Source organism: Tympanuchus pallidicinctus, unplaced genomic scaffold (genome assembly GCF_026119805.1).
Source record: "Tympanuchus pallidicinctus isolate F22 unplaced genomic scaffold, pur_lepc_1.0 scaffold3, whole genome shotgun sequence".
Lineage (NCBI taxonomy): Eukaryota > Metazoa > Chordata > Aves > Galliformes > Phasianidae > Tympanuchus > Tympanuchus pallidicinctus.
Window position 1 is genome coordinate 79,644,836 of NW_026294747.1, and position 21,288 is coordinate 79,666,123.

General features: G+C 40.4%; 2 protein-coding genes across 11 annotated transcripts in view; one reads left to right on the forward strand and one right to left on the reverse strand.

Moving 5' to 3' along the window:
• ADAM22 (ADAM metallopeptidase domain 22) overlaps positions 1–6,758 on the forward strand; it is a 128,933-nt gene extending 122,175 nt beyond the window's left edge. For 7 of the 10 annotated variants that reach the window (XM_052693613.1, XM_052693614.1, XM_052693615.1 and 4 more), the window contains one exon: positions 339–6,758. In XM_052693613.1, coding sequence (XP_052549573.1) covers positions 339–359 — 21 coding nt within the window. In that variant the 3' untranslated portion in view covers positions 360–6,758. The remainder of the gene's footprint in view (positions 1–338) is intronic. The other 3 variants (XR_008209090.1, XR_008209091.1, XM_052693618.1) reach the window with 3 other exon arrangements.
• A 1,617-nt stretch (positions 6,759–8,375) lies between these two features.
• On the reverse strand, positions 8,376–15,952 carry SRI (sorcin). Its single transcript, XM_052693622.1, has 8 exons — positions 15,823–15,952; positions 14,879–14,962; positions 12,554–12,623; positions 11,841–11,884; positions 10,659–10,806; positions 10,405–10,518; positions 9,701–9,759; positions 8,376–9,067 (listed from the first exon to the last, which is right to left on the reverse strand). The coding sequence occupies exons 1-8, from the start codon at positions 15,871–15,873 to the stop codon at positions 9,041–9,043; spliced, it is 597 nt and encodes a 198-aa protein (XP_052549582.1). The 5' UTR covers positions 15,874–15,952; the 3' UTR covers positions 8,376–9,040.
• Between the last annotated feature and the right edge of the window lie 5,336 nt (positions 15,953–21,288).

Sequence of the window (21,288 nt, forward strand, 5' to 3'; positions counted from 1 at the left end):
CCCACCACTGCTCTCTGTCCTTTTATTTGAGAAACAACTGAGTAGAATGCTGCAGATGGGTGCTGCAGGCTCTGCCTATGCCCTGTGCTGGGCAGGGAGTGGCCTGGGGCAGCACGGTGATGCTCAATGTGTGGGGAGCTCCTGCTTGACATGTGTGTGAACGTACCCAATACATGGAATGAGCAGAGGGTCTGCCTGGGCCAATGGGCAGCTCCAGGCAGGCAGTGCGGGGGCCTTCCAGTCTTTGGGGCTGCCTTGCCAATCACACTGCTTGGGTAGCAGGCTGTGTGTCTTTGCGTATAACGTGTGTGTTTGTGTGCCTTTTTTTGCCTCTCCAGCTATGGGAGACTTCCATTTAGCTGCACCGTTTTCCTGGGATGACGCAAGAACTTTTTACTTTAAATTCTATACAAACTCAGCACCACTGAGTCGTTGCACATTCATCTGCTCTTCAGACAATTCAAAAGATCAACACAGATGCCCGTGATCACAGTGAGAACCTCCTCTCATCTGGAAGGGAAAAAGCAGTCTCTTTTTTCTTTTTTTTTCCTTCTGTTTTTGTTTTTTGATCAAGCAGAATTTTACAGACTTGCTGTAAAGAACAACCCAAACCATCCCAACTACCAGGGGACCATTAGATGGACGTGAAGAGGCTGTTCCGCACGGTACCAGACATGCTCACCCCACATCCTGCCTGGGAGAGGGTTGGGGTTTTCCCTTGGCTTAGTGCAGCTCCAGGTCATGCTGACCGGCCTTGGGAATGCGCACTCAGGAGAAGCTGGCCGATGTAAACTTGTACGCTGTGTGCATGAACCTTGTGTTCTTTACTTTCCACATGTAAGGGATAAACAATATACTGTAGTAGAAATCAGCATGCAGGAGTAAGAAATATAGGATTTTTTTTTACAGGATTTCAAGCTTTGAAAGGCAACTCTTTGAACCTAAACATCAAACAAACAAGGATTATATCTTTTTTTTTTTTTTTTTTAACCTTACATGTTTATAATCTCAGTATACAGATTGTATATATGTAAACATTTGATAATGTCAAAAATAGCTATTATACATAAGTGTATTTTGCCAAATGCCTAAAGAAACATGACTAACATCACACTTCAAATTTTCTAGTACATGAGCAGACAACTTTGGAAATACAGAAAGTACAGTACTGTAAAACCACGTCACAGAAACTGGTTTTTGACCAAGATCTGTACTATCTTCTAAGTAGCCGACAATCTCAATTGTATGGTGGAATGCAGGAACCAGTACGGTGGCACTTTGTCTTAAATCATCATAAGGGGAAGCAGCCAAAAAGCGCTGTTGAGTGAGATGACCCAACCCGACACTGGGGCGATCAGGAACGATCCTGTAGACAACAGAGACAGAGCCTCGAAGTAAAATGCAGTACAAACTTCCTGGAAATCTGGGAATAACTTCTAACGCTCAATTCAGGATGTGGTGATGTGAAGTCCTCTGGCAAGGCTTGCTGTGTATTTCTGATAGAGCACTTCAGATGCTCTTTTGGATGAGACTGTAACTTAGGAGAAACCTAACAATTTCACTGCACTAGATAATACCAATGCTGGGCAAGTGGCCAGTGTCATTGTTGTCTTTTCATTTGTTTGTGGAGTTTCCTTTACTATGTGCTCAACTGCTCTGCTTGCTGCCTCTGATGTCCCCTTGAAACGTTTGGGTGGCCGTAAACTGAGTACAAGTGAGTTTAGCCAGAAAAAATGGAAAAAAATCCCAACACTTTTACTGTGGAGATGTTGATCTCCCAAATCAATGGATAGTTAGCTTTCGAATACTGAGACTTCTAAAGGGTGTCTGTTGTACTACAAAGGTGGACATTTCCACTCAGTAAGAAAACTGGACCATGTTAAATCAATCTGTAATTCTCCAGCTCTCCAAAAATGACAAATTCCTAGCTTCTAGCAGTGCCATTACAGAACAACACACCCGATTCTGTATGGTGCAATTGAATACCTTGCCAACAGCCGAATTATCAATTAGATATCAGCCTGACGGGAGCATCCACAGTGTTTCTGAGTCTTCTACCTCTTTCATGCATTTCCTTTAAGAAGCAAAGCCAACACTTTCAGCCTCTTAATATATTTTTTTAACTTTTAAGTAAGTGAATAAAGTTGGATATATGTAAGATTAAATTAAGAAATGTTTTAAGATGTCAGCAAGTATAAAATATATAAGATTTTTAGAAGCACTATATTTTATGATTAGGCTGTGTGTTGGATTGTAACAAAATGTTGACCTTGGAGTTCGTTCCAATGATTTCCTTCACAGTCAACAGGTTCTGGTAAGTATTTTATAAAAAGGCAAATATGAGTGAGTACAAAGTACAAGACAGAATGTGTTGAATGAGCCAGCCACTAGTAATTGCTTTAGGAAAAGATTCTGCACTATTGTGAAGAGTGAATAGCTATCAGCACAGAAGAATATTTTTTGCAAAGACTTCCTTTGAGTGTAGGTAACTGGATGAAAAGTAGTTGATAATGCATAGCTCATGAAGTTGGGGCCTGAGCCATAATCACCTGAAATCGATAGAAGTCTGTTATCGATTCCACTGGAAACTGAGGAGAACCCTCAAGGAGTTCACCTCAATTAGGAAATTATGCTAACCTGATCATCTCTGTTATTCTGTTGCCTCTTAGCTGCTTTCCCCTTTTGTCTCAGTATTTTGTCTCTAATAACTGGACTGTTCATCACGTGCCTTTTACGACATTTTGTTTGGTTACAAACTAGCATGTGATTTTGAATAACACTGTTAGATTTCTGTGCGTATTTCATACTCACCACCCTTTACTCTTCCTTTTCCATTCTGCCTTATCAAGAAGCAGCAAGATTTGGCAAACAGAACTGGGTGTAACATATTGGCTGTTTGTGTAATGTTCATAGCAACTTGTTTTGAAAACAAATGGCTCTCCTGACTGTATTTTCAACATACTGTGTACTTACTGCTTCTTACGTGTTTTGGTATAATACATTCGTAGCATATCAAGATCCAGTTGTGTCACATTTGGAGATATGTAGTAACTGGAAGTCTAGTTACGACTTCTGAGTTTAATAAACATTGACTTTCACTTTGATTGTCTAGAATGAGACCATCACAAAACGTTCATTTTTTTTGCAGAATTCTTCTGCAGAAAATCATGCAGTAAGTTGGCAGCCTGGAGATTTTGTCAAGGCACAAAACCTGAACGCGTATGGCTCTGAAAGCCTCCAATGCCATTGGAGGCCAAAGAGGAAGGTGTTTGCTTGCATTCTATGCTTTCCTACTTTTAAAATGTGTGGAAAGCTGTCAGATTAGTAACCTTGAAGATGACTGCAAGTATCTTTACCTACAGTAATCGGTTACACTGTCCATAGCAATATAAATAGCTGCATAATCCCTCATGTAGTCTAAGATAGAGTACTTGTATGGTTAGTAAGTTAGCTCAGTCATTTTGACTCCTTCAGACTCAGGCTTGTTTTTGCCAGCTATGCTGAATATCCAGATATGTTGAAGTGGGGAGGTTCTGAGTTCTTCTCAGGTACATTATAATTACCTATCCATGTGAGCATATGAACAGCAAGATGAGTTAAACTAATCCTAGTCTTGTATTTCGACATGTGGGAGAAGAACTGTGTGTAATTTAAAATAAAATTAATATCGCTAACTGGTGGAGACTGAAAAATGCAGACTCTATTCAAATAACAAGGCTGCACACTGATGCCGCAATTTAAATTTAACAACTAAAAATCTACCTGCTAATTCTGTTGAGGCAATACTTCATTAATCCATGCTATTGCCATTTGGTGAATGCACTCAGGCAGTTCACCAGTAATGGTTGGGACTGAAAGTTTACATATAATGTTGTTACCTGATAAGAAGTGTGAGATGCATCTTTGAACACAGTGACTTCCAAATGTTTTAAGAGTTTATTTCCTGATTAATGATATGTTGACCCAGCTAAGCTCATGTACTCCTTAGTTAATTTTAATTATGCTAATGAACAAATGGGCCTTTGGGCTATAGCCTGAATTAAAGATAAAGAAATTGTGTCAAGCTAGTAGTGTACTGAAGACCTCTTACCTAAATCACTTGCTGGTTTTAAATGGACCTTGTGGTTTTGTCAACATCGATAGAAACAATTGTTTTCAAGACCAGGGCTAAGAGTAGGTCTGTACATTAATACAGGCATGCATATATTACAAATTCAGACCAACTTTTCAGTCATTGTATCATGGACATCCTCGATGTGCTAAAAAATCTGTTAGAATGAGAGAATACATGAAGTTAGATTTTGCCAACAGGATATAACGTGAAACAGTTATGAGACTCCATAAGCCTAAGTGATAATAGATGGGCTCTTAGCAATTGCTCTGTTATTAAATCCCATATCTAGCTGTCGTAAGCAAACTTACCAAATTCCAGTGTAAAACTCAGCATACAGAAGTTCTCCTCCGTTCTTTTCTTCCATTCCCTTTCCACTCCTACTGAAAAGCACTCCCAAATCCACTAGCAGCCTCTTGTGTTGGCTGGCTATGATAGAAAAGCTGCAAGTTAGCTGTCCTTCCACCCAGCATCCTAGGAAAAGTCTTTCCAGTGCTTTTGCTCATGTTACAGTATGGGTGAAAGAGCCTCGTGTCTCATTTGCAGTGGTAGAACCATTTGATGGTTTTCATCCAGGTTTTCATATCATCCTCTAGTGTTTTGGATGGAGAAGCCTCTTTGATCACTGTAACCTAAAAGTTGTGCTGTCTCCCATTTCTCTTGCTCCAAGTCTCAAGGCTATCTAATTCTTCCTGTAAGCTATCTGAATATCTGCATCATCATCGTTGTTTGGGCCAATTTTATTAACCACGATGTAAGGTTGATTTACCTCATTTTTTAAGAACTTAAGCATTCTGGTCTCCAAAGTTAGGGGTTCTTTTTGCTCCAAATGCATCATCCATCAGACTGTTTGCATGGCTTCCAAACCACGCGACATTTAGCAGCAGTATGGGATTTGTCTTCTGTCAGATTTCCTGGAGACAAATATGGGCAAACTGCACGTTTGTACAGCTTGCTGTCCCATGTCTGCATGGTGGGGTGAAGTTCCCGTGTGCACATAGCTGTTCTGCTATGACACAGCAGGAAAAACGGAAAACAGTGAAGCTGACTGTGCAGATATAGTTGCAACACAGATAGGATTCTCCCAGAGACACTAAAACATTCCTTTGACCCAAACATTTTCCAAGGTAACTTACAAAAAGTATTTCTGGTGCCTCATGTATGGACGCTGGTAAGACTTAAGGTTTGGAAACATTTAACTCTTCCAGCCAGCAGGTGATACCGTGTCATCCCAGAGCAGTTTGCTGCAACTGGTTAGAAACACACTACAACCATCAACATAAATGTATTATCTCAGGCAAGTAATCAAAGCAATGTTCAGAACACGAGAAATGTTGTACCTGACTTTTAAGTTGGCTCACCTTGCTGAGTCTGCTGTTTTTAGTTCTTTTTAAAAAGTACTTCAGCTAAAGCACATGTAAACTCCTTGAAAACGTTGGTTACACAGGTTGCAATGGCTGTAATGGCAAAGTAGCGCAGCAGGAAGATAATGAAATGCAGAGCAGCCTTCTGAAGGAAGAAGTCTAGGTGTCATGCTATTTTTCATTACTGGAGCATAGAATGTCAAAGCAACAAGCTATTTTTTCTGTTTCTCTACTCCTGTAACTAAGAAAAAAACAAGTTTTGGTTATAAAAAAGTCTCGGGGCCTTAAGACCTTATATATTCTAATTTCAGCATGGAGAGTCTATTTTTACAGTCAAATTAGAAATTCTGTATATAGGCCTGACTGACCTTGTAAGTATAGTGGTGCTAGCAGCTAATCATACAATATTGTAAGGCTCTGTATAACAGTAAATTCTGGCTTATTTTGGTGATTGGTACAAGGATTCTTGCTCACTGCCTGTGTAAAGAATCTGCCTATTTTATGCTTGGAAATACAGCCCAGAACATATTTGAACTATGAATATATAACCTGATTTTTCCCTTCTTAAGGGTAAAGATATATTCCAATAGGTAGTGTTTTATATAGAATACAGTACTTATTTTTATTGTTGCATAAACGCAAAATATTTTTTTTCAGAGTAGCAAAGCATTACAGAATTTTTAATCTGCTGGAGAAAACACTCCTTACAACATGACCACTTCCTTCTGCAAAGCTTTTGGGGTGCTGTCTTCCAGTTGCTTCATTTTGTGCTGATGTTAATCCTGGACATCACTGTAAGAGAAAGCTACCTATTTTTCCAGTCCTGCTAGCCCTGACAGGTAAAATATTTGGGGAGGCAAGAATTGTTTCACTGTTGGGGTTGGGCTGAGGTTGGCAGAAACAACCAATTTACATCATATTGTCATCTTTGCTAGTTAAAATCCTTTAAAAATTGTACCCGATGTAATAGAAACATAAGATTTTGATAAACACCAGAATGAAGCGCTGCAATTCACAACTTCCATCTTTGAGCGTGATGTTTCTGTCATCAGCGTTACAGGCATTGGGCTGTTGAAGTGAATGAATCTGGCTTTCATGTAGCTGAACAAAACGTTGCTTTTTATAAAGTAAGATCGTTGTCATTTTGGGGTTCTAAATTCCTGCTCACTTTTAATAACAGCATCACATATCTACTTCTATGAGAGTATTGAATACAAATGCCTGTGGTTTTCAATGTTACTAACATATTGTAACATCAGTAAAGTGACTTTCAATGACAAAGACCACGTGTGTATTTTCCTTCTTGTTCAAATTATTGTATTTAGCACATTTACATCCTGTTTTAAAGATCTCTGGAAAAAAAATGTGCTGAATGTATGGGGAGAAAAAAAAAGGCTGTTGCCTAAAGTGCAGATGCTGGTTTTCAAGTTACACGTTTGAAAATAATCCTATAAGCTTCCCAATCTTGGTCTTACTGTCCTGCTGTTCCTTAGGCATGCATGTCTAAAAGTAAGCTGGAAAAAATATGTCAATTTTAAACTATGCCCAGTTGTTTGTATGAAGATCAAGAATAATCATCCCACATAGCATCATATAAGGATTCTTTCATTGTCTTCTGGGAAAGAGAAAACCTCAATTCTGAGTTATAGATTAATCTACCATAATGGAAAAACAATTTTCAAAGGTTGTTTTTTTTTTTTTCCCCTTTTTAAAGATGACAGCACTGTATTCACTCCTTAGTAACCTTAATGATTATCTTTGTTTATGTTTAAAAGCAAAAAGTGATGTAGTCTGCCAGTCCCTGTGAACACAGGATTTTTTTTAAGTGCGTATGGAAGGCAATGCTTTCTTTGGTAAACTAGAATTTGTTCCTGGTTCTTGAACTCTTTGCTTCACAGTTTTGTATGTTTTGTATTTACAAGATCCATGAAGATAACCCTGTTGGTTCCCATATTCTTGCAGTACTTTGCAGCCCAGTAGGTGATTGGTTCAAGCGAGGAAAACGACTTGGGGTCTTGGTTTTGGTCTTCTTTCCTTGCACTAGAGAGCATGGAAAAAAGAAGCCAGACAAAAATGGTATCATCACAGAATCATCAATGGCCTGGTTTGAAAAGGACCACAATCACCATCCAGTTTCAACCCCCCTGCTATGTGCAGGGTCACCAACTGCCAGACCAGGCTGCCCAGAGCCACATCCAGCCTGGCCTTGAATGCCTGCAGGGATGGGGCATCCACAACCTCCTTGGGCAACCTGTTCCAGTGCTTCACCACTCTGAGTGAAAAACTTCCTTTTAAGATCTAACCTACACCTCTCCTGTATAATATATAAATGACACCACCTCCCACCTTTCTCTCAAAAACAACAAATAAACCACAAAAACATAACCCACCTTGGTACTTTTCAAAGTAAAGAAATTCCTTGTTTCCACAGTAAGTGGGTAAGCTGGACCATTTTTGCATGGTACAGATCAGCTAAGTGCGTTCTTCAAGCTTTTATTTGCAGATGTAATTTTATTCTCAGGTATTATTTCATCATTAATTCTCAAGATTTATGGCATAACTTCATACCTATAACACAACTTCTGGGGTCTCAGACTAATCAGTAAGTTACACTTATCTACAAGAATGCTTTATTCATTATTGCCTAATGTTTTTTTCATGAACATACCAGGCCTGTGCTGGGCTGACACAAGCCAGCAGCCAAGCACTCAGCAGCTTCTAGCTCCCTGCCTGCTCTGCCCCAGCAGCTATGCTATATGCTACTTAACATATAAAGACAGGAAGGTATTGGCTAGGGTTTAAAGAGAAGGACAGAAAAACACCAACTGACACGTCGCTGCAGTCTGGCAACTTAAAGTTCATAGATAAAGGTAATGTATAAACTGACACAACACACTTACTTATTTTAAAATGTTTTATGCAGTGACACAAAGAGAGCAAGAATCTTACTGAAACAAATACCCCCTATACAAAGGCACACTGTCAGAAGAGTTCTCTGCTGTGTTTTATTCCTGTTTAAGAGGAGCTGTAAGAGGCAGTCTTACACTCAGTGGATGGTGTCATTGATCTCATCTTAAAAATGCCCAGCTGCCAAAACAAGCACCTTAAATTTTACTGATGATCTAACAGTCAAGAGATGATCCTTCCATAGCTACCTCTTTCGGTTTTTACATATCTTGCATTGCCAAAGACAAAAGAATATTATTTTATGCCATCTACATGATACTGCTGAAGACAGAGGGTGGTAACTTTCACCAGGAAACAATTTTTAGTGAATCATAGGAAAAAAATAAACACAGAAAAACATAATATGTCCGTAATCTTTGTTACACATTGTGTCTTAGAAGTTCATGAAAATAAAAAATCTTTAATAGTCACAGGTTGAAAGTTACACATAACAGTGCATGATTAGTTTATATTCATTATCAAAACTGAAAAAGTATGCCAAGCAATACCTTCAGAAAGGTACGTAATTTCCAATATTGAGGCACACAGTCATGGAATAATTTGGCAAAGCAAAGCACGAACTGGAATGATAATTGTGATCCACACTTTCCCTTTTGATTTAGATGCTCATAACGCACTGAATGAACTGGAAAAAAAAAAATCACATATTAGAAAACGCTTTTTTTTTCCCCTCCTACTGTAAACAAACTCAGTTCATAAGCAATAGTTCATAAGCAATAAAGCTTTGTAATTACATATGAAAACTATCTAATAGTCAATAAAAGTTACAACAATAACAACAAAGAACTACTTGAATGTACTGTTCTGATTATCTTGCATAGAGACAAACAGCCAGGAAGCCAAGACTTGCAAGGCTAACAGAGTACCATTTGTTGTGTCCATGCCACCACCTCCCCCAGACTTTCCCAGGAAAAACGCCTACCAAGCCTTAAAACAAAGAAACAAAGTCGAAGTGATGTTACCAAGTGTTACAGCTTTTTGAACTGTACTGGTAAAGGAATCCACAGGAAACTCCTAATGAATTTGGAAACATCTCTATAAATGTGTGCGAACTTTGTAATGGAATACTTGGTCCGAACCCTTTTGCCTATCTGAATCCAACAGAGCGCAATGAAACGAAGCCCCAAAACTCCTCTCAGGTAATAACTGTTATCATAGGCAAGAGGCACTAACTGAGATTATTCATGTTTGATTCCAGTTTTAAGTTTTCCCTCAGTTTTATCCCATAAGTTTAACTGATTCTTTTAAGTTAACTTACATCATCGTATTGGAAATTCACAAAACCCTGCTGAGATGCGTCCCTTCTTCTAAAACATTCTGCAACAATATTAAAACAAAAGATAAGTAAGAACTACTCAATTTTTTTGTACTTTGACTGTATTTTAGCTACATGTCTATTGCAAGAGCTTGACTCTTACAGTCAACCGTTTGTATTAATCCTCATACTACAATTTTTTGTGGTAGCAAGGGTAACAGGAGGACGGTTGCACTAGATGACCTTGTAGGTTCTTTCCAACCCTGTGATTCTATGATTCTGATTCTATAAAGCAAAACACAAGGTTCAAGACTGAAAAATGAGAAATTAAAGCAGAGTAAAGCAAAGGGAAGAAAAAAAGTATCCCGAAGTCACAAGAATGAGAACTCAAGAACAAAGCAACTCAAGACTTAACTGATCCCTATGTTTGCCATCCACAGCACCTTCTGCTCCATTAATAAATACAGTTTCCCAGTTTTGATAACACAACATTACCAGTCTCTGGAACAAACCCTATATTAGTCCATTTTTTCAACAAAGACTTCAGTAATCATCATCTGTAATTGTTATGGTTCTGCCTGTAAAATCCACTGCAAGAAACTTATTATGTTACATAAAAGTTGAACACGAGAAACCTGAGTAATTAGATTATATTAAATAAAAACACATTACAGAGATGATGGTAACAAGGCTATAATCTGACATACCAGTGAGAGCTCTGAGTTTCACACAGCAGGCGATGTAATCGTCAAAAGTAATCTTTCCATGAGTGCTGTATCGCCTGGTGATGGCAGACACTGCCTGCGGGCTCAATCTAAATCCTATTTGGCAACAGAAAGACAGGTACGTTAACACGGCTGAACATTTTTATTGGAAATACTATGGATCAGTTACTATAGTAAGACAATAGTTATGGGGGAATGCTGGAACTCACCAGCAGTGAGGAAATTGCACAGCTTACCCATAGTTGTCAAGGCTTTCTCCAGTTCTGGGCGATCCACCGTCCCACTGCTATCGCTGTCAAAACTTACAAAGTGTTGCTTCCAGCCATTGACCACAGCCCACAGTTCCTTAAACTCATTAAATCCCAGTGTGCCGGACATATCCCTCTGATTTTAAAGCTAAGAAAAACGTTCCTTAACTTCATAAATTAAAAAAAGACAGCTCTCTATCAAATGGAAATCAGCTTTCTTATCATCTGTAGACGAAAACTCTTTCTTTAAAGGTCACTCGTAATGGTATTTTGTGATTACTTCCTCTGTGCTGGCAAACTAACTGAGGCACATCTCAGCACCGACAGAGGTAACATCACCAACCAAAACCAAACGCCAGAGGACTCACCATCCACACTTCTCACTTACACCTTATGAATGTGACTCACTTAACAAACTCTCCTCTACCTGCTGCAGTGAAACTCCTACTAATGCATACATGAAGTAAAATTAGATGCCAAATCAAAAAAGTAAGGTGGAATAATATTAGAATATGATCAGATCGCTGGTATCACAGTTTGTCCAAGTTACTGGACATCTCAGTTTCATTCCTGCTTTCTTATTAAACAACAAAACATTTGAACATCACAGACTAAGTTTAAACTACAAAACTCCCAATACTTCAACCCTGCACAGTGTATCTACATCTTCCATAGGCTGTACTGCTGAGTGCCATATACTCTAGTGTTACTAGAGTAACAACTTCATTCAAGGAACAGGATTTAGGAGGCCCTTAGATGATATCCAGCCTGTGTAGGACAGATGCTTAATTCATCAGGACACTACCATGCTGTCCAGTCTCAAAAGTACAATGAGCTATTTGCACAAGGCTCTGTTCTGGGCTGTCAGACCTGACTCTTCATACATTCAATGGATAAACAGCCCCCTAGTCTTAGGGATGTCACTTGTTACAAAACTGCCGACAAACTAATTTATTAGAATTCTGATTTATATAAATCATTCTGAAAATGATTTATTAGAATTGTAAAAACGTACATGCATAAGAACAGAGTGTTGCAGTCCCCAGTCACAACAAATCGAAATATCAAGTGAAGGCTGAATGCAAACTGCAAAGCATTTCCCATATCTCAGGTTCTCTCTTATCTTTGCTTACATAATGCTAAATGTTTATGCTCCATAACAAAGGATACATCCAGCATTGAGATCATGAGTCTGCAAGTCTCCAAGTTGAAAGCTGTTTAAATTATAAGAAGCAAAATAATTATTATTTTGACAATTTCAGTTTTTATTCATCTAAGTTCCTTGTTATTCCTTTTATTCATCTTTAAGTTCCTTGTTATAAGATAAAGTAGTGTATACAATATAAATGAGCTCTTCCAGTGTACAAAGCAATACCATGTTTCAATCCAAGTACGAGCTTTTAATCATTACTCGTTAGAAACACTGACAACAGACAATCTGGAGACACTTTAAATTCTATATAAAATTAATTTGCTCTTAGCTCAATCCATAAAGGTTTTGGGTTTCAATCGAAGTGGTCCTTCATATTTTAGCACAGAGATGATTTTAACAAGGTGCTTTACTCCCTGCACTCAATTTTGTAAATGGAATGCTATGCCCCAGCACAGAATGTTTGGGTCAGTATCAAAGCTCAACTTCCATTGCAAACCAAAACTGCACAGCTCAGCAGTGGAGAAAACGAAGGCAGCTGAAGAGAAGCCCTAAGTGCACAGAACTAAATAGAGAATTTACATTTTAAAGTAGTCCATATGGAAAGAAAGCCTCTTCACCATGCAAATAAAAGAAACTGAAGAAAGCACAACTGCAAGCATTCTCTAGTAGATGGGATAAGAATTAGTGCACGTTAGCATTGTTGCTTTGTCCGTTTAAATTGTTAACTTACGTTTATAGGCTCCTGCAATCCCTGACTGGGTGAGACATCTCTGTAGCTCATCAGCATCTATTTGTCCATCCTTTCGATAACAGAAGATGTATCAGCTATTGCTTTAAATTGCTCTCCCATGTTGGTTACTCCCAGTACCCACTCGCTTTTCCATAGGCATTGATTTATTAATCCTTCTGTGAAACAACTGATTGATTACCTGTCTCTATTTCTGCTGTAAGTCAAAATGCTATCAATGACCCCTATTAATGAAGTTTCTTTAGCTGATACTTTTACAACATGCACTACCTTTCACATTCAGCGTTCCCAAAAAATGAACAGGATTGGCAGGTTTCAATGGGTATTTCTCTTTTACTCGAAGTTCAATGGGTATTTCTTTCATTTCAGAGATTTATGATTTCACTGCTACAGTAGAAAACCTGGAACCCAGATCGTATACATCCTCTTCTCAAGACTGCCTCAAAATAAGCAAGTATCCTTAAAGCCCTTGTGTATTCTGAAACAAAAGCCAGATCTGGATAACTTCAGAGTAGAAAGTAAGACAAAAAAGCATGATCTTTTGATTGTGTTTACATTACCATGAAAGGGCCTGGCCTTTATCTTTCAAAGGAGAGTTTAAAGAGCTAGACTGTAGAAGGCACAGAGGCTTTGGAAACATTAAAAATTATTAGTTCCTATGGAGGCAATAATAAGGACTTGGCTTCTTTCCATAAACAAAGGCAATTCATCAAATCAAGACAAGAGTTCTGTTGTAAATTACTTGAAGTAGTTTGCAAGAAAGCTCAGGCAACATTCTATATTAGGCATAAAAACAACACAGTGGCAAACCACTACAGAAGTTCTATAGCAAGGACTACTGGAGAACTGTGATATGTGGCTTTGTGCAGACTTTTGTAGCAGGCTGTGAAAACAACTGATAATTTATGTTTGATTTCACTGATTCCCTAACAGAATTTTTGCTTCTGGACAACTACTGGTCCCTGGAACAGACACTTCTGATTCTAAGGTCGAAATAATTTAAAAGCTACTCTATTTATTTCCATAAGGAATGGTTTCTACAAATAAAGGGTATTTAGAGTACTAACATAAATACTTGAGGTAATAACTTGATTTTACCCACTGGCTTTCTAGTTTTCAGTAACCAGGCCCCACCTAAGCTGTCTGGGAGTGTTCTATGCTGTACTTAAGTCCAGCTCTTGCCATAGCGCTGCATTCTGCATGCTGATACCTCTCTCTTCTTCTTTTCACCAGGACCCGACTCATTTTTCCCAGCATCAGTTACAGGCTCTAATGCTGATTCCTGACACACAATCTGGTGGCACATGAACGCAGAGAAGCACTCAAACTGGGAAATTATCATTCAGCCCATGCTCTGTCTTACTGGAGAGCCTTTACACATAACAGTTGAGTTAACCCAATGTTCACCTTTACTACAAAAATATAGGGTCTATGTATTTGCACATGTAGTGTTAGAGAAATAGCATATAGACTGAAAGAAGCATTATTAATTGCAAAGAATAACAATGTGAACAAAAAGCCATAACCCAAATTACAGTCTTAATCTGAAAACTTAAACATGAGCAAGTCGTCTGAATTTAAACCCCATGTTGTAATTACATGTACTTGTGGGTATGAGATCCAGGAGCAGAGTTCTACATTTCCACATACTCCATAAGTGTGCAGTAAAAAGCTTTGTTATAGACAGAACTTCTGGCTCAATAAATCTGATTTGTTCCCAACCTTATCTCCAGAACAACCACAAATATATGTACAATTACAAAGGGAAGACAGTTGTGAACGCCCTTTGGTCATGAAAGGGTAGTCTTACAACAAACCTAGATGTTGGCTCAAGTAGAGACTGCCATTGCAGTTATGACTCTATTAAGCTACAGCAATACCTTTTTTAACTGGCATTTCCTGCTTTTACTAACAGCACCTTCACAGCTGATGTCCCCATTGTTTCTGGCTTTCTTTTCCAAAAACAGCATTTCCCAACCAATGGCTGAGCCACAATTCAGCTGTGGCATTTCAAGTAAATGCAATCACATATACAGGAACTATACACAGGCTGTTCATATGCACAGCTGTATCTCAAACAGTACAGATACATAGCTATACACTAACTATGCAGACTGAATAATGCTAACCAGCTCTTCGACTGTGCTGATGCATTTCAGCATATATGATAAGTAAGAACAGTCAACTATTTATTGACAACTTGAAACCATGGAGCTCTCCCTGCTGCAAAAATTAGGCATTTCTAAAATACAATGTAGAAATGATTGTCTCCCAAAATAAGAAGTAAATAACACTTTGTAAGTTTACCTGTCCAGCTACTGTAGCAAAATAACCGTACAGAGGATCCTGAGCCTGTCCAGGGAACGCTGGGCCTCCTGGAGCAGCTCCATACTTTAGAAATCAAGAAGAAAACGTATTAATTTTAAAGTAATGATTCAGATAGGTACACGAAATAATAACATCTGTACTGAAGAATCAACTTGTGCTTTTATATATGGAGGTTGCTCTGGAAGTAATGCCTCCTCTTTGTTTCCATGGAAACTACAACAGAAAGAAAGCACAATAACACTCTTCAACAGAGCAAATTCTCAGCTACAAAATACTATTTTTCAACACAGTCACTGCCATTAACTGTGTATTTTTACCAGTGATGAACAAGAGCCTGCGTGCTGCCGCACAGCCTGTGTGTGCCAACAGATGTTGCTGTCACCACTGACATGCACAACCCACTGCCCCACTGCGCTCACACCCACTGTTTCATCTCCACAAACGTCCAGTCAGCGAATATCAGTGGGTGCCATTTTTCCCGCATGGAGGAATTCAGTTCCACGCCTTTGCTACAGTCCACACTTCATGTCCGATGGCATTCTGTCAGCCTTGCCCCCCCGCTGCCGTCTGTCACACGGCAACAAAACGTAACGGAACATTGGTGGGAAGGTTCCGCATCTATGCCAAACCACCAACATCCGCCTCTGACGCCGCGGGCCAGCACGATAAAACAGGAGGCGTTAGTTTCGGAGCAGCCCTCGTACATACCCTGAAAGCACTGCTATCACTCAGCCCCGCTCTGACGTACTCTTTGGTCCTATTTCAGCCCCTCTGCACCCCGACACGCGCCGATGCGGCCCCTTCCTTCTCCGCGGGGCCGGGATCGTGCCTTACGCACCGCACCGGCCCCGCGGCCCCTCACCGAGAGCCCCGCGGCTCCGCGCCCCTCATCCCGCCCGCCGCCCGGACTCAGCCCCGCTCACCCCGCCCTGATAGTAACCGCCGCCGGGCGCCGGCTGCCCGGGGAACGCCATCTTCGGCTCGCACCTGCCCCTCCCGCCCGGACTCGCCTGGCCGCAAACACTCGGCCGCGCTTGGGGGGGGGGGAGTTGGGAGAACAGGAACGTGGGGCGGGTCGCCGGCTCCGCAGAGAGACGTCAGGAGGTTCTTCAATGCTGCGATGCAACCGACGGCTCCCGGTCGGTGGGGCCTCCGAGCAACGCGAGGCGCGGCCGCAAGTCGCTGAGGGAACGGAGGGCGATTCCCGCCCCCCCCCACAGGGGTGGTACGGCCCCGGCCTCGGCCCCGCGGCGGTTTTTTCTCCTCAGAGCGAGTGGGCGGCGCGCTGCAGCCGGGAGCGGCGCTTTTCTCGTCAGCGCCGAGGTGAGGCGCGGCAGGCGGTCGAAGCGCGTCGGGTGGTGCCGGTGGAGTTACCGCAAAGGTCATGGACTCAGTGATTCAATACTTAATGGAAACACGGGATCATTACATCGCAGGTTGGAAAAACTCGGAGATCACCTGGTCCAGCCGTCAGCCCGTCCCCACCCTGCCCACCGACCGTGTCCCTCGGTGCCACATCTACACGTTTCTTGAACACCTCCCAGGATGGTGACTGCAGCACCTCTCCGAGCAGCTGTGCCCCTGCATCACCGCTCTTTCTGAGAAGAAATCTTATCCTAATACCCAACCTGATGGTAGAGGGAACATGTTTGAAGCCCATCTTTTGAAGGTGGCTGAGAAGCGAAGGAGTGATGAGGTTTTGGGCTTCACAGATAGGCTGTGTAGTAGCATATGTCGGTATCAAACTGCAGCAGCCAAGTGGCTTTACCAGAGTCAAACTGTTTGTAGTACAGGTTATAAGAGGCATGGTGCTAAACTTGTTCCAGCATACACTGATGTCTAGGCAAGAGACCTTCCTAATTAAATAAGACCTGGGTACAGTGATGAAAAGAATTAAAGGCTGGAAAAATTGCAAGGAAATGATAAAGCATGTAAGTGATAAGATTTGAAGAGACGTACACCGATAAGCAAAATGTCAGATGTATATGATACTCAGGTCATTCTGAATGCCATGCCTCCTCTTTATTTCCATGGAGACTACAACTGCTACAAAGAGCACAATAACACTACTTGATGGAGCAAATTCATAGCTACAAAACGCTGTTTTTCAGCAAAGTCACCACTATTAGCCAGTTTGTGTGGATGAGCTGATCAAGACAGGTGTGACAGCATGTGCAGTCATCCAGAATGTGGATTGTTTTTCGTGTCACTGTAGCCACTGCTGAAACACAACCACCCACTGCCTCACTGTGCTCATACCCACTCTTTGGTCTCCATAAACATTCAGCAAGAGCCAAGGAAGGTAATTTTTTCCACATGGAGGAATGTAATGACACACTTTTGTGTTATACACACTTCATGTCAGACACCACTTTGTCATGTCAGCCTGCCCCTCTGTTGCCATCTGTCACATGGCAACAAAATGGAACGGGATATTGTTGGGAAGGTTCAACTTCTACTGCTGTACCACCAACATCCACCTCTGATGTCATGGCCCAACATAATACAACAGAACAGCCCTTGCATACAAGAGTGACCAATGGCATAAAGGGAATAGGAAGAACATTTTAATTGCATTGGTAAGAATGTAAATATGTAGACTTGTTGCTGGGTGAAGATGCTAAAACTGTAGTAACTGTATAGATAAACATGTCTCATAAGGTGGGTTTCTGTTTTTCTGCTTGAACTTGGCACAAGCATCCAGTCATTCTCCATTTGCAGTGCTTCTAAGACTATTGGCAGTGAGTTCCCTGGTTAATGTTTGTGAGATTGTCTAAATTTAACCACACATATCCAAAGGAGCTAGGGAGATGAATATCACAAAGCAGTGCACTTTATGTGGTTTGTTGGTAGGTGCTTTATTTGAACTGGTGCATTTGGGCTTTGTTCAGTTTTCATCCAAGGCAAAAAGAAGGCAGCGTGAGGAGGTTAATTTTACCTATCTGCCTGAAGGGCTCCCAACCTCTTGGTAACTGATGAATGTACAAAAAGATAGCATTAGTAATGCACCACTAAGAAATATGTGTGGAATATATGCTACTGGTTTTGTAGATCTCAGAGAATATGTAAGCCCTCTAGGGGGAAGACTGAAGAAAAGAAACACAGGATGCTAATTCAATTGCTTTTGAGATAACTCAGAATATTTGACTAAGAAAAGGTCTAAGTAAAATAATTTTGTCCAGAAAATGAAATTTTTGTGTACAGATTGTGTTCCATAGGTTTTTCTGGATTCTTCATGATAGGATTTTAAGAGAGAATTCAAGAGAGTTATGGTAATAGCATTAGTATCTTACAACCTGATCACTAGCCACATTCACTGCATCTGCCATGCTTCCTTAAGGTAAATGAAGGTCAGCATAAGTCTGCCTCTAGTCACAGACTTGCTGGCCTCTCTCTGCTGCCCAACCAGGGACGTGAGCTCCTGCGTTCCAGGCTGAGGTCAACTCACTGTTGCACTGGAGTTCCTCCACCTGGAACCGGGAGCCTTAAGACTCACAGTGTTGCTGTGTTGTTCCCAAGTGGGGCTGTATGCTGAGGCTTCAGGCTTTCCTGCAGACTGGATATGGAGTTTGGCCTTTCCAGAACTACAGTAGAAGAAGCTAGGGAGGAGAAAGGGAATTAAAGGGTAAAGTTCCAATTTTCTGAAATGTTTATTTTGTAAATCAGAAGAACTGAAAAGTTGAGAATAAGTTTATATTACTTAATGAGGGACAAGGAACCCCACTTCGTTACTTTTTTAGTGGCTATAACTTGGCAAGAGGTGTAAATTCAGGCAGTGGAGAGGTAAATATAAATATAGTACAGACCAGAAGGCCTTACTATAATGCCTTGCTCAGCACCCAGAATGAACACACATCCATTGTTCAGCAGTTGGTTGGTTTTTTTGTTTTTTTTTGTTTTTAATGACACCAGCCTTTCTTTTTCTATTTCCTGCACACTGTTTATACTCAGTTCTACAGCCAGTTATTCTGTACAAGGATTTTCTGTTGCACTGATACCTACAATAGCCAATTATTTTGCTAGAATTATCAAAGAATGTGCTTGCAGGGCTTGGGGTGGGGAAGGTATTTCTGACACTTTATGAGTAAAGATTGTTACAGAGGTTAAAAGTTTTTATGAAGTTTGATTGCCCATTTCGAGCTACCTGAATTTTCACCAACTCGACGTGACTTCAAGTCTCAGTTTACCCTTCCAGCTCCAACCCCTTTAACAGATGGCTCAGTGATGAACTTCCTTATTCCTTCCCTTCTCTAGTTCCACTGTACTGTGGGACTTTTTCATCGCTCACTGGGCATCAGCAAGAGTATCACTGAGATCCTAAAGCAAGATAATCCTAACTGTGGATAGTACAGTTAATGAGGTTTTGATGCTGTGTTATTTGAGGTTAACAATCAGCTTTTATTCAGTACTGTACAATAGCACAACTTAACACATTAATTTCATTGTAAATATAGGTTAGTACATTCCCAAGATGAGATCTTTGCAGAATTAAAGCTAAAATGTAGTTCTGCAGTAACAACATATTTCTGTTGCCTTGCAGCTTGCAGTTGGATGGTTCCCAAGATGGTCTTTAGCTAAAGTTGTAATTAAGATATTAAAATATCTGAATAAACATGTCTGTGGCTTGAAAAGACATTTAAAGTTCCGCTTACTTTGCATATTACTTAACAATTGAACTGTATATGAACTACTGCAGCACAACAAAGCACAGCAATAAGACGTGATTCCCTCTTATTATTGTTACAATCACAAGTATCAGCATCTATGTTCTGACGTGTATCAGAATATATATTCTCTTATCTTACCTTTGTATGGGATAAAACTCAGAAGTAATGACTGAAATATAAACTCCAAGGCCAGATGAACTTGTGAAGCAGCATCCTGAATATCCACCTACAAGAGGGTATTCCTGGCACCACTCCCTCCTTTCTGAGGAATTTCTTAAAAAAAAAAAAACACAAAACACTACAGATCTCTAATGAAAACTGGACAAATCATTCAGGAGGAAAGCCTGAAATGCACAACCTGTGGGCTAAAAACGAATCCAGCCTTTTTTAATATATTTTCTTTTCATTCGATATTCTGTTTTGGCTGCACTGTGGCTTGGTTTTAGTATGTGAGCTGAAGCATTATTTAGTTTTGTAAAATTTCCAGCAGCTAGGACTTGTGAAAGTACTGGCTTGCTCTCAGGTAACCTGAACTCATTTCTGCCGCTTCATGGATATAAACCTTCGCATCAAGGCTTAGCTGTGCATTAGTTGTGCAAAAACTCAGTATGATGCTGTTCTCCTTGCCATGTTGCACACTGAGCTCAGTTTTTCCAAGTGTTCACATACGAGGATTTAGGAATCTTGAGTTCTGAAATGTTGTTAGGTGTTAAAAAAAGCTCACAGCTGGTTGGTCAACTGTGGAGAAGTGCTTTTGGACACAAAACCAGCTTGTGGAACATGAAAATGGTGTTTCAGATGTCTGAATTCATGGTCGTGAACCAATAGTTTATTTGTGCTCCCATTCCAAACTCTTAGGAGCTTTCTTGACAATCTGTGCAGATAATGTTTATTCTCTCCATGTCTACTGCTTGAACAGAGTTGACATCACTGTAGCATTACTAGAATTCAGCCTCATCTGCTGATCTGTGATTTCCATAATCGATGAGACTGGCTGAATTACTGGGGGAATGCCTTGGGCTGGTTTGCTGCAGCACTAATGCATGTGTGACTCACACAGGAGAAGTGGCATGCAAATAACAAACTCTGGGAAAGCAGAGCTTATTATTTATTTATCTGTTTACTTAATTTAAGGCCAAAGCATGAATGCAGTGCCCCACTACCATGAATGATGCAACAGACTTGGGGAAATCACCAGTTTCAGCATGCCTGGCATGAAAATGTGCCGCACCCTGGGGAAAAAAAAGTTGCATTTCTGATCTTTGATGTCTCTTCTTGTTTGTTTTGCATGTTTTGGTTACTGTTGCTGTTACTGCCCAGGGTGTATGTCGAAAATTCCTCAAGTACTGCAAAACATATCCCCAAGTGGCCAACTGATGTGTTTTCTCTTCCTGTCACAAAACTTTGTCTTACCTTTGAGTACACTTGTGAAGCACAAATGTTTTTCCTCCTGCTGTGGTTTCTTTATTTTTTTCCCTCATTTTTCTATTCTATTTTTTTTCTCTCATTTAATTCCATATATATATATGTATGCATATATTGTAAAAAAGGTATATATTAAAAAAAAACCAAACGACTCTTCAATTTAAGGAATTGGTTCATTTAAGGAATCGGACTATTGCTGTCCCAGAGGATGCCCACCAGGTGTCAGACTGGTACTGCCGTATTACTAACACGGGTGCATCAGCCCATGCTTGGTAGCTTTTTAACCTATAGCAGTTT